Genomic DNA, 14,323 nt, shown 5'->3' with positions numbered 1-14,323 from the left:
GGCCATTCCTTATGCCTGAGATTGAAAATTTTCTTGTATACACTTACAGCACCCACAGAATAAACACTCTGGGTAACTATCACAGCAAAGAGCATTTTTCTTGTTGATTCACAAAGGAAGGAAGAAACTGACAATTATTGGTGCTTACCCGGGAACAGGCTGGCAGCAATAAACATTTAGCTCATGAAAAGGAAACTGCCATCACGCTGCATCCCTCATGTAGTTTTTTTGCAACATTAAATAATTGACAAGAGCATAAAAATGAAAGTGATATTTCCAGGCGATCAGATTGCTCTCGGATTTCCCATGCCCTCATGCTGTAGCTGCTAATAACAAGGGAACCAATGAGGGCTATTTCTCCCCAAAGTCTGAGCAGAAGCTATGCTTTTTCTATGACATTGCCTTGCATCCCTCTCTAAAGTCCTGCAAGGTAAGTTTTAAATTCAATATTTCTCTTTTTCAAAATAACAAAGCATTTTGAGATAAAGGAGAAATATAAGATATTTAACTTTATGCATGGAGGGCCCTTTGATATATGCACATAACAACTGCTTGCATAGTCCTCTTCCTCTATAACCCATAAAATCAGTATGGAACCCACACATGCAAAATCATGCGTATATGGCTTTCCTCAGAGTCCCATGTGCACTGGAAGTTTCTGAATTACCGTATTTTTCGTCCCATAGGACGCACCTAGTTTTTTTTTGGGGGGGGGGAATAAAGGAAAAATGTTTTTCCTTTATTTCCCCCCCAAAACCAGGTCGGGGAACAGCGGGATGGCGGCGCTGCGCCTCCCTGCTGTCCCCCGAGCTTGTGGGGCTGGCCGATGTCTGCCCGGCGCGCGGGGCACTCTGCTTCAGGGTGCCCCACGCGCCGGGCGGCAGGCTGCTATCCGCAGCGTGGGGAGCCCTGCGGAAACTCCCGCAGGGCTCCCCATGCTGCGGATGTCTTCCTGAAGCCTGGAGAGCGAGAGGGGTCAGTGCGCACCGACCCCTCTCACTCTCCAGGCTTCAGTGAAAGCCTGTATTCGCCCCATAGGACGCACACAGATTTCCCCTTCATTTTTGGAGGGGAAAAAGTGTGTCCTATAGGGCGAAAAATACGGCAGTTGATCTTTTTTATGACACAAAACCTTCTTTTCTGTGTTTGCCATTAGCAGCTGGTCTCTTCCCTTTATCTTTTATTTCAAGAATATAGACAAAAGTGTAACATCAGCCGTATTAGAATCTACTTTGCCACCTTGCTGAATCAGAGCTATGCTATTGAAAAGTGAAGGATCACTTCAGAGGTCATTTTTAAAATCCTTCTAACTGACTCATAGGAGGTTTGGGATGATTTTAGCTTTTTACCTGCTCTTCTCTGCAATCTACTCAATTGTTTTTGACAAGGGTCAGTGCACCATTCCACATCCCATAAACAATTATTAGGCAACTCCTCAAAATAAAAATTAGTCTATTTTGTATGTAGGACACAAAATGGGACTCTGCTTCTACAAAAGGAAAAATACAAATGTAAAAAACAACCACCATCAATCAGCCCAGGACATATTTCTGTTGGAAATCAGAAAACAGTGGTACCTTGGTTTAAGAACCGCTTAGTTTATGAACAACTTGGATTAAGAACACTGCAAACCTGGAAGTAGGTGTTTTGGTTTGTGAACTTTGCCTTGGAAGCAGAACATGTTTCACTTCCTGTTGAGTGTGTTCCATTTGTAAATTGAGTCCCCCCTGCTATGAGAAAGCACGCCTTGGTTTAAGAATGGTTTGGTTTAAGAACAGACTTCTGGAACAGATTAAGTTCGTAAACCAAGGTACCACTGTAATTTTTAATGGTTCCCACTGAATACTTGCAATGGAAATAGTACAGTTATTTACTGTTGCTCGTTCCTCAGCTATAGTCCATTTTCCTACCCTTGCAGAGTCAGTATGGGATTTATATTTCCTATCTTCTTGTAGGACGTTAACACTCCACTGAGTTTTCTCAAAAGTGTATAATACGTTAAACAGGCAGTAGAATCTTCCATCAGAACCTTAACAAGACTGGCTGCAACAAAGGTTTACAGAATTGCTGGCCATCGTACTAGGCAGCTTCGTGCGCAGGCCATGGAAGCACAACCACACAACTGGACGTATTTTGGAAGTTTGAACTGCGCCTGACCGCTTGGCTAAACTGGCATATTGATATTAAATGGAAAGAGCATTTTATTTTTTCCATTATTTGTATGTGGTTATAGCAAAAACTTCTGAAAGATCTCAAGCTTGGTGCACTTTGATCTCCTACCCACACCTATACCTAAGATTACAGCCTTGCACTTGATCTGTACACACATATTTTAAAACAATAGGATAGTTTCCTTTCCTGTATGTCATAAGGTAGGAGCAAGTTAATGGAACTTCATGGATCCTGAATCTAGATGTTTAACTCCTAAAATGCTTTGAAATTAGCCAGTAAAAGCTAATCAATCTTTGGATGAAAGTGGTCAGTTTTAACTATTTCCATTTCTCCTTGTTTTGTGAGATATTTCACAGCAATAACATATACTTCAGACCAAAGGGAAAGAAAGTTTAAGTTCTATTGAAATCAATGGAACAAGTTAGCAATGACAAATGTAGTTTCCATTGATTTAAATGAGATGTAAACAAGAGTAAGATCCTTTGAATTGGGTCCACTGGTTTTTCCACAATCGTATTACGTTCGATCAGGGGTTAGCATATTTTGGGCAAAGAAAGTCCAGAATATGTCAACTCAACTTCATGATGAGGCTGCTCTTTCATCCCAACTAACACTTTTAAAGAATTTTGTATTATTATTAAAAGCCTTTATGAAAAGCTCCTTCTCAGTAATATTAGTTACATACTGCAGAGCCAGTCACTTTTATTCCCTACTTTGTTACAAAAATATATTAAGAGAAAACATGTGCATATTATACAAGTAAAAATCACATTATGCTGCTCCACTAGAAACAAGATCAATAAATGAAGAGGCAGGGAGGAAAGAAGAAAAAGCTTCAGAGAATTGTGCCCAGCATTGTATTACCTGCCAAGCAATCAAATCTTTAAGTCTGTTTAGTTTCTCTTGATCCTCAGGGTGGTCCCTGATGTACTCATCAGTGAAGAAAGCCTGCAAGCAGAAAACAGATCATTCCGTCTTTCTTCCTCACATTAGAACAAGCAATGATATCTCCAAGGTTGTGTTGTTGATATAATAAATCAAAGCATTATTTTAATTTTAAAAGCAACTATTCAAAACCTTACCTTCTCATATTTAGCAAACCCTCCCATGACAGCTGGATCAACAATTCCATTCAGAAGCATGGACAGAGGGTTAATGGGAAGGTTCTCATCACTTTGGTACTGATTAACCATGGCCAGAATCTTCTCATTGGTCATAGACATTGTTTCAATAGCATTTTCCAGGGGGCTAATGGTAGTCTGTGGGGAAATAAATAAAGGATATAATTTGTGTAATCTGAAATTGTACTACCTATCTATTAAATAGATGTGCTTCAAAAAATCTTGAGTGAATTCTGCATTCAAAATGCAGGGTCGACTCCAAAACATATTTTAAAATACATCAGATTTGCCAATATCAAGAAGGAGGGAGGGAACCCAACCCTTGTTAAGTACTAAGAATGAATTTCCTGGTAACATAGTGTGTTGTTGTTGTTGTTTAGATTTATATAATGCCCTTCATCACAAGATCTCAGAGTGGTTCACAGGATAAAAATACAAGGTAAAAACACAAGGAAATAGTTAAAACAAAAACAACAAAGCAATAACTCTCCTCCCATAAACACATTTAAAAGGCTTTAGAATATTAATCAGCTATATAAAGCAAAAATAAAAAATAAAAATACAAAATAAAAATTAACATTTAAGAACAATTTAAAACCACTCCCCCCCAAAAAAAATAAACAACCCCCCGCCAAGTTAAAATCCCATCCCCATTAAAACCATATTTTTAGCACAAGGGGGCTGGCCATGCCCTCAATCCACCCCCAAAGTGCCACCCCCAAAGGGGCAACACCCTTTGGTGTCTCCCCTTTGGCTTTCCATTGAAATAGTGCTGAGTGTATTTAATTTGTATTTTTGTTAGTTAAACTCTGTATTAACCCTAATCAGAATTCAAATACACACCTGTGACATAGCGATCACTTCAAACCAACGCAGGATTCCAGGGAGCTTGTAAGCAGTAACAAAGGATGTTCTCTCAATCCACATAGACTGTTAAAAGACACACAGAGGGAATAGGGAGCAGTGAAACAATAATGTTAGGACGCTAAGGGTACGGGAACAAAAATGTAAATAATAGCAGGAAGCTGCTCCCCTCCTTGCCCCACATCAGCATTGTAACAGCAATAAAAATGCAAACATAGAAGAGGCGTCTTTCTAAATCCAATTTTAAACTAGGCCACTGTTATGCAAGCTGTAAACATAAAGGGAGAGTCAAGCACCAAAAAAGAAACAGAGGGTAATGGAGTAAATAACATACTGGATTCTGAACCAAGATTATCTGGAGCAAAAGATTCATTGTATGTCATGACCAGCAAATCATTTATTACTTTATCTGCCCTGAATATTACCAGTATACCCACCAGGAATAGTGGGAATATGTTCTCTTTGGCAGCAGCATTCTATGTAGTCAGGAGGAAATGCCTGTTTGTTTCCTTCTCAGGCCCAATCGTGATTAAATTTATCTTCCCAAATAGCAGGTGAGGCTAAGGCCCAAGGAACCAACCATTTTAGAAGACCAGATACACTTGGCTCTAATGGTGCTATTGAGGCACCCTACTCTTGTCCCATTTGTACGCTGATTCCAATTTTTCTGCTGGTAACACAGCCTGCAGTTCAGCTGGGGCCTTCGCCACACATCGCCTCCGCACAACTAATGTATGCAATCTTGATCATTCTGAAAACATAACTGGGGGGAAAAATACTTACAGCAAATTCATTTTCGGGGTCAACAGACCCTTTTCTGACTGGTCTTGAGTAGTGGAATCTTTGCACATGGTTACACTTGTAAAAGCTGAAAGAAAAGAAGTATTACAAAACTCTTCAATTGCATGTTTGCTTTACGTTCCATTGAATGTGCAAGTAAAATAATTAAATGTATTTTTTTTAGTTACAGCACAGTTCACTCACTGCAGGCAGCTCTGGTCCATATTGCAAAGGTAACATTTGAGTGAGGACTCAGAAGCTGGCAGTTTTGGGGTGCAGGGAGGAGAGAAGACAGAAAAATGGGGTGGGAAGGGGACTTGCATTAACTAACAGAGTGATTTGGCACAAAGGGGAAAGTGAAATGATGACACTTGTTAAAAGTATTATACGAAAACCAAAAAAATGCCAACATTTTCTAAGGTCAAAAAACAAGTCTATCCAATGATTCTGAATGGCAATTTGCTGAAATCTCACTCTGCAGATGCTGCTGTTTCCTGTTGCCAATCTATCAATCCTCTCTCCGCCACCTTTTTTTATGGACAGACATAAAGCACTATGTTTTATGGTGAGCTGTAAATGACCTGGTGAAGCAGATGATATTTTCCTTGTTGATACATGTGATATTTCAACCACTTTGCAGACATAACAAGATCACCTCTTGTGACAATTCCACTTACAGTGCGGAAATCTAGACACTCAAAAGCATGAAGCCATAAAACAATTCTGGTTTGCAAAGGGTAGGCAAGCCTTGAAGGAAAAAAAACTTACTGAAAGTGATGCCGGAGCACCAGAATCCATGTTATTTAATGATGCTCCGTGCCCTATATAATCACAATTAAATCCAACTGCTTTAAGGGTCAACAAGGAACAGTCATAGCTACATAAAAATGAACAAAATTGTTCTTGTATCTTTAGAATATTGTCTTACCAAAATTAACTTTTTATTTTCTGTTCTAAAAATCTCATATGTGATAATGCTACTCACAATTGGTTTCTGAAAACCTCCCTCTAAGTGACAGCAAATGTATTAGCGTAGAGATGTTCCTATTTGCCCCCCAAATAGTTATATTATCTATTTTTAATATTGTCCAAATGTTTCTCTCTCTTTGTGTGTGTGTGTGTGTGTGTGTGTGTGTGTGTATTGTGCCTATTATGATTTTAGAATACCATAGTGACTGTAAAATACATGCAAGTTAATGTAATAGGTGCTGTTTCCTACCATTGGACTTAAAGAACAATACATGCAGCTGTTTTCTATTTCTACTGGATATTTTACAGCTATTCTTTGACTCCTTGTTGTGTACCCACATTTCCATTCAACCCTGTCATCAGCAAAACAAAGAGCAGGGGAGAAATGTAGGCTATGATATCTTTTCTACTTTGATTTTCCACAAAGGTTTTCAGAATTAAACATGGATAACTATTAATAAGAAGTGTATGCTTCTTATTAATTTGTTGCCATTCAATCAGTCAGCCACATAGAAGACAAAAGTAGGGAAGGCGGACACAGTTAAGCACACATGAACCAAACTGAGTACATAATTGATGCCCTCCGGCCCAGTACTATCTACTTTGACTGTCTTCATGGCAAATATATCTCCAGGGCTCTTTCCTAATACCTAAGATTGGGTTGAACTAGAGAGTCTAAAATTTGAATCTGAGAACTCATGCTCCTTCACTGAGTGAGGACCCTGGGACTGTAAGCTGGCAAACTAGTCTGCCCAGAAGATGTTGGATTGCATGTATCATTTAACAACAACAACAACAACAACAACAACAACAACAATAATAATCCCTTTATTCCCAATGCATTTCACTCTCTTAATCATGATGGCTGGAAAACTCACCTTCTTAAGCATGTTTCTGAAGTCAGGATAGTGATATCTGTTTCAGATCCAGCTGTCTTAGTTTAATTATAAAAGTCTTATCTCTAGAAAATAAGGCAATCCTATATATGTCTGCTCAGAAGTAAGCCCCACCAAGATCAAAGGTAAAAACAACCAACAAGTCATGTGGTGCCTTAAAGACTAACCAATTTATTACAATATAATCTTTTTGTGGACTGCGGTCCACTTCATCAGCTACATGAAGCGTTTCCTTGAGTTCCAGTGGAAAACTCACAGGCCAGTTTCCCAGAACGGCACTATCAGTGTATAAGAGGAAGGCTTGGGGGAACTCCAGGGCTCGCAAAAGTACAAATCTAAGGCAGGAGATAGGCTCAAAACTGCTCAAGGAGGACCAAGCAGGATCAGTGTGCATGGAATACAAACTGACTTGGGGGAGGGCAGCAATGGAAAACTTGGGGCAAAGGCATGGCTGGCTAGCATCCTGAACAAGAGTACTCTACTGTGCAACATTTCGTTGCAGGTCCTGAACGTATAACTCCAAACAGTATGAGATGCTGAATATATAATACTGAATTGCCTGAGTCTTTGGCTAGATGTGACACAGTGATACAGTCATTGTTTATGAGCTAAGACAGGAAAAGGTAATGGAGCATCAAGAGGAGTGAAAGACATTTAACTGGCAGCAGGAAGTGCACAAAAGCAACATCCATGCAGACATAGCAGCAGAGGGGCTTGAAGAATGGGTAACCAGATGGACCATGTCTGTTCCAGACATCTTCATCATCATCATTTATTATTTGTACCCCAACCATCTGGCTGGGTTTCTCCAGCCACTCTGGGTGGCTTCCAACAGAGATTAAATATACATTAAAACACCAGTCCTTAAAAACTTCTATAAACTACAGATGTCTTCTAAATGTCAGGTAGTTGTTTATCTCTTTGACATCTGATGGGAGGGCGTTCCACAGGGCGGGCGCCACTACCGAGAAGGCCCTCTGCCTGGTTCCCTGTAACCTCACTTCTCACAGTGAAGGAACTGGCAGAAGGCCCTCGGCGCTGGATCTCGGTGTCCGCATAGAACAGTGGGGATGGAGACGCTCCTTCACGTATACTGGGCTGAGAATAGGAAGTCAAAGGGACAGACAGTAGAAGTTTCTGAGCCCAGAGTGTGCAAAAGAGGAGAAAGAAGACAAAGAGGCACCTGTGTAAGTCTAGAAAGTGACTCAAATGGGAGCAGAGAGCAATGATCACCATCAGAGCTATTTTCATAGCTATGGAGAAGGAAGATAATGGAAGGGAAAGAAGGCATCATTGTCCAGATGTTGTTGCCCATGAGGCGCATGGTCATTTGGGTGACTGCTATGATCATAAACAGCAAACTGCGCCTTCTGCTCCCTCCATTCAAATTGTACACAACAGTTTGACCAGAACTCGGAGGCGTACTTAGGCTCCCTTGTACCCTTGGCATGGAGCTGTATCTGTGTCCCCTTGTGCCTTGTGCCCTTGGCAAGGAGATATATTGGCACCCCCCCCCCAAGTTCCTTGCACCTTTGGCTGGGAGCTGTATTGGCACCTCCGAAGCTACTCACTCCCATGTTGACCAGTAGGGACAAAGAACATCTGAATAAGGCTAAACATTCAATATGACATGTCAAGTAAAAAAAGGAGAAAGAAGTATTAGTAGGGGGAAGTGTGGCTTGAAAGATAAGGAGTTGCAGCTCCCCCAAAGTAGCCGATAAATTATCCCAGGGTGCTAGGAGAATGCATTAGGGTGGGCAGAGATGGGAAAGTGGGCAGGGATCCTACACCTTTAATAACTGTGTAGAAGAGGACATTTTAGCAGGTACATTTTGCCTTTTACATCTGGCCACTCTTGAGCACATTCACTGATGTTGGCTTTATTGTTAGCTAATTTCCCTCCCAAGTTAGCACCGTGATATACTTGCCATCCTCCCATTACAGCACAAATGATCAAAAGAAACAAAAGCTCAAAAGGTTCCATCTAATAGATTATGGCTATTGCATTACACTTGAATTATCATTCTCTTCAATCAGCTGCTTTTGGCAGCATTAGCTAGATTGGTGGTTCAGTGTCAGGTTTCCCGCTTAATGACTAGGGTGGGGGTGGGGAAATAAACTTAGCAGTGGCAACATGACAGATGGAAGGACAGATACAAAGACTTATGCAGTGCATCATTTCAAGGTGTCCCTTATTAGGATAGCAATTTGTGTGTCTCATGGTAGCAAAGTCTTTAAATTAGCTAACAGATACAACTGGGAAGTGCCTTATGCTGCCAATTTTAAAAGTTACTTATATAAGGAGGATCTCTCTGGAGTTAACATTTGATGAACTAAACATGTTATTTATTGACTGGTATTTAAGTCTGTATGTGAAGCAAAAAAATAAAAATAAAAATTGGTTCTCTATATGTTTTTGGGCTCCATGGCTGTGACAGGGTAAGGTTCAGACATTTGACCCAAGGGGGGAAAACCTGGTCCAGTAGTCCATATCGTAAGCAGAGAGCACTTGCTTACACACATCCCATTCTGAGTCCACGGTATTTTGCATTTTAATCCTTTTAACCCTTCATGCAAGGGCTATAAAAATTAGAACAAAGTGCATTTTGTAGGTCCTATTGATACTCTGCTGAAATGGAAAAGAGAGTGCCTCAGACTTCTATATCCTGACTCTCAGTCTGACTCTCAGTCTGTTATTAGTCAGGGGAAGAGGCTGAGGGTTTTACACAGCAGCGTTAGCTAGTGTGTGGTTGTGGATCTGTACATAAGTATGTTTACTTCAAAGATCAAAAGAACTAATATATAGTAGATAGTGTTTAGATTTGTCGTGTGTCTGGAGACAGTAAACACTTTGTTACTGTGAACTGTATGGGAGAGGAATCTGGAACAGGCTGTTCCATTGGGAGCAAGAAATCTCTGAAGACTCTGCTAGGGCTCCGCATACTCTGCTGATACATCACCCTGGTTGAGGTGTGGTGGACTACCAAATGACACCCACAAGTCACCAACACCGTTGTGTGCTGATAATGGGTCCTACCAGCCCCCTTATGCTGCTCACCACCTTCTAGTTCTGCTTAGTAGGTGTCCTTTGCACTCCTTTTTCTGTACAGTCCTCTCCCTTGCCCGCACCCTCTGAACCTCTCTTGCCAAGGGCACCCAGAGAAGTGCCCTAGATGATTCTCTTGCTGCCTGAGTAGGTTCACATTGGAAGAGGCGTTCCAACAAATACTGGGATCCTGAATGGTATAAAGATTAAAGCTCCTCATGTTATGAAAGGCTACATTCCATCTGAAGTTTGGCTTGGCTTTTAGATTTCTAGCTGGTAGGGAAGCCAGACAGAAGATAACCCACTGACTGTGCCACTCTCAAGCATTTTTATACAATCAGTTTCAACAAATACATAAACTCACGTGATAATCTGATCGGGAACTGGCTTATTTTTGAACTGAGGGTGTTCTTCCAAAACTGGTTGAACTGTGAAGCATTGTACGTCTAAGATCACACTGGTTAAGGACAAAAACATCACAGCATATTCTGCTAAGCTTTGTAAGCGGATATGAGTAGCTTGGAAACAAAAAACACGGGGTATTGGGGAGTTGACAATAGTTGCCAAAGTAGACATTTATTAAAATTTAGGTTCAAAAATATTACATGACTTTTAGGGTGTCCAAAATATATTGAGCCAACATGTCCTGCTTAAAGCGATTTAACCAACACTTTCAACTTAGCTTGGTAGCTAATTGGCAGCCATTGAGTTTCTTTCAGCAGTAGCGTAACGTGGTGGTGGTAGCCTGCCCTAGTGAGCAGTCCAGCCTCTGCATTTTGCACTAAATTCAGCCTGTGGGCCAACCTCAAGGAACAGTGGTCAGGTTATCCTGGCTGTAGATGCTTTACTAGTTGAAGCTGATAAGGTCACTGGGGCCTCTGGTGACAACGATAGAATCAGAAGTCTTTCAAAGGGCATATGACCCCAACCCAAGCAGGTAATCAATTAATTATCAAGACTAGGTCCTCTGTTTTGCCAGGGTTAGACCCAATTTATTGGTCCTCATTCTAGTCCACCACTAAGTACAGGCACTGGTCCAGGCCTTGCATGGTCTCCCCTGAAACAGATGTTACAGAGAAAAAGAGGTGGCATCTCACCCAGATCTCATAATGACTACTCTCAATGGCTTCATATAGCTGTTAAACAGCACTGAGGACAAGATGGCATCCTGTGGTATTGCACAGCAAAAGTAACAAGGGCCCCCAAATAATCACCCAGTGCTATTATTTGAAACTGAACTTGGAGATACAATCAAAAGCATTTTAAAACAGTGCTGTCAAAACGTCTCTCACTGACTCAGTTCATAAAGATGATAATGATGACAATTTGTACCCTGCCCATCTGACTGGGTTGCCCCAGCCACTCTGAGCAGCTCAATAGTATCAAAAACCACAGAGACGTCAAATAAAAACATCAAGGTCACACTCTGCTTAACAGTCTCCTTATCCTTATCTTAAATTTATCCATCAGGGAGACCAAGGTTCATAGTAGGATCTGAACCAGGACTGAAATGAGTCAAGATAATCAGTTTCATCCAAGACTGCTTGCAAGTGTCCCACCATTCAGTCACTTTATGAATGACTAAAAAGGAAGCTTCCTACATCTTACATCTTTGAGTGGAAAGCACTGCAGCATAATATAGAAATCAAACAAGGAACATTTGTTTGGTTACTAAAATTGAGTTTCAAAATTGCGCCCTACAGGTAGGAAATGTCTCTTTTTAAAAGGTGATTGTGTATGTGTGACAGCTTCCTTTCCCAGAATAGGAAGCCAGAAGAAAGGAAAGGTGAAGGGTGAATGGAAAACAAAAAGAGCTTGGTTCTTAAGTGCTTTTAGCTTGAGTGTTGGGCCTGAGAAATGGAGACACATGATATTTTGACAAGCTGTTATAAAACATTCCTATAAAAGACAGGCTTAAGGCTTTTAAAGCTTTCTAAGCCCTCCTTACAGTATGAACATGGTCAAATCATGATCCAAAAATACCACCCTATTGAATAAACAGTGTCATGCTTAGAAATAAAATCACCACAACCTTTAACTTCAAAAGAACAAATACAACTAATGCATTCAATGTCGCAACATGCTGAGAAAATAGCTAAAGCAAGTGTATTGTGTTTAAGAAGAAGAAGAAGAAGAGTTTGGATTTGATATCCCGCCTTTCACTCCCTTTAAGGAGTCTCAAAGCGGCTAACATTCTCCTTTCCCTTCTTCCCGCACAACAAACACTCTGTGAGGTGAGTGGGGCTGAGAGACTTCAAAGTAGTGTGACTGGCCCAAGGTCACCCAGCAGCTGCATGTGGAGGAACGGAGACGCGAACCCAGTTCCCCAGATTACGAGACTACCGCTCTTAACCACTACACCACACTGGCTCTCTAAATTTGTTGGAAGCCGCCCAGAGTGGCTGGGCGGCATATTATTATTATTATTATTAGCATTAAGAAAGCTCTGAACTAGGGTTGGGGAACTTGTGGCCCTCCAGATGTTGGCCTAAGGTTAGGGATGATGGGATTTATAGTTCAACAACCTGTAGAGCAGGCTTCCTCAACCTTGGCCCTCCAGATGTTTTTGAGACTACAATTCCCATCATCCCTGACCACTGGTCCTGCTAGCTAGGGATCATGGGAGTTGTAGGCCAAAAACATCTGGAGGGCCGAGGTTGAGGAAGCCTACTGTAGAGGGTGCTAGGTTACCCATCCCTGCTCTAAATGACTGTTTTTCCTTCAATGGGAGGGTGATGCTTTGCTCTACCTCTTGTTGTTCAGGGCATTCAGACAGGCATTTCTGTGAGGCCATTCAGATACTGCCTGATGTGTCCCAGTGACGCTTTTGATTTTCCTTCCTGATAGACTTGATGGCAGCTGTTTTATGGCACTTTTTGTTTTAAATGTTTTATATCTTATTTTACCAACCACTTTTGGAGTTAAAGAGTGCCACTGGGGCAGAGGTTTAAAAATAAACAAAAAGGAATTACTGTGGTGCTAAAACTTGCATTGTCAGTATACAGCTTTGTACCTGAGGGTGATGGTGGTCTAATGAAGAAACAAACCGCTCTCTGACTTTGTGAATGATCCTTAAACACTCTATGGACTTAGGTGTGCCACTGTAGTCAAATTTGTATTATTTCTGTGACATGCATAGAGCGGGATATACTGCTAACAAGAACTATGTGCAAAATTATTTTAAGTAGTTTCGTTGATGCATTTTGCAGTAGTGGACACAGTATTGACATGACATACACCACTCTCTGCCTGCACAAAGCACAACTGTGATATGACAGCTGTTCCATATATGCCTTTAAACCATAACTGTTTATCATCCTGTCAACATCTCTTCCCTCTTAGGCTGGAGATAGACAGTAATTTTTCAGCATATTAAAGTTGTATGTGAAATACATCGTGGTTTGTGGCATCTATGTATGCTCACCTGTGGTAATTATGTTCAAATGAAGGTTCATAGTTCAGTAGCAGAGGTCCCCAGCATCTCCAATTAAAGCAGGGATTGAGCACATTCAATCCTCTAGCTATTGGGCTCCAACTCCCATCAGCCCCAGCCAGTATGACTAATGATGAGGGATGATGGGAGTTGGAGTCCAACAGCTCAAGGGCCAGAGGTTACCCATCCTGGAGTTTAAAGATCAAGAATACCTTTGCTAATCACAGTCGACAATGTTGAGTTAGATGGACCAACTGTCTAAGTCACCATAAGACAACTTCATTTTTCAGGGTTCTATGGTAGGTTTAAAAAGTGTATGTACACTGAGGAAAATAATAGTGTTATTATAGCACTTTCAACTCTTAAATGTAATTTTTTGTCTTCAGCATTGAACTATGCATTGAACTATGTATAATATAAAGAAGTGAGAAATGAATGCATCCCACATTGTGTTTCATTAAGGATTCTGATATGCACTTAGCACAAATGGCAGATTTATCTTTATGGAGAAAGACCCTATTTCAATTTTAGAATGTGCAATTTGCTTTCTCCTCTCTCCTATCCTCTCATGCAAATATATTTTCTCCTGCCTCCCTTCCCATAGTTTGCTTATATCTATAGTTATAATTATAGATAAACACAAGTATCTGCAACTGTCTCTCAAGTGATGTTGGTTAACTCAAACATTTTCTAAAAAATAAATACATAATTAAAAAGAAAGGTGAAGATCACTGTGGCCAACTGGAAAAGAGCTGCTGAACCCAATAGATGTGTACTTACAAAAGCAAGGATACTCACGTAGCCTACAAGAGAGTACATTAAATACTTCAGAAAACCTAAAATAAATATAGCATTACACATTTAGTAAATTGTGCCAGTTACCGAGTGCTCATAGAGCCACAACCAAGCAGAGCTTCTTGGAAAATGTGAATGTCTATTTGTATACTCCATATATTTCCAATGTATATGTAAAACACTTTAGGAGTTTATCTTCAAAAAGCATACCTAAAACACTGAGAATTTCGGTATTGCTTTCTCTAGA

General features: G+C 40.7%; 1 protein-coding gene across 2 annotated transcripts in view; it reads right to left on the bottom strand.

Moving 5' to 3' along the window:
* DOCK2 (dedicator of cytokinesis 2) overlaps window positions 1–14,323 on the bottom strand; it is a 255,289-nt gene that overhangs the window by 13,388 nt on the left and 227,578 nt on the right. For both annotated transcript variants that reach the window (XM_028717491.2, XM_028717489.2), the window contains exons 42-46: window positions 10,213–10,294; window positions 4,941–5,025; window positions 4,137–4,223; window positions 3,255–3,431; window positions 3,037–3,120 (exon numbers count right to left, since the gene is read on the bottom strand). In XM_028717491.2, the coding sequence (XP_028573324.2) occupies window positions 3,037–3,120; window positions 3,255–3,431; window positions 4,137–4,223; window positions 4,941–5,025; window positions 10,213–10,294 (515 nt within the window). The remainder of the gene's footprint in view (window positions 1–3,036; window positions 3,121–3,254; window positions 3,432–4,136; window positions 4,224–4,940; window positions 5,026–10,212; window positions 10,295–14,323) is intronic.

Source organism: Podarcis muralis, chromosome 2 (assembly GCF_964188315.1).
Source record: "Podarcis muralis chromosome 2, rPodMur119.hap1.1, whole genome shotgun sequence".
NCBI lineage: Eukaryota > Metazoa > Chordata > Lepidosauria > Squamata > Lacertidae > Podarcis > Podarcis muralis.
This window is presented reverse-complemented; position numbering and strand designations above follow the sequence as displayed.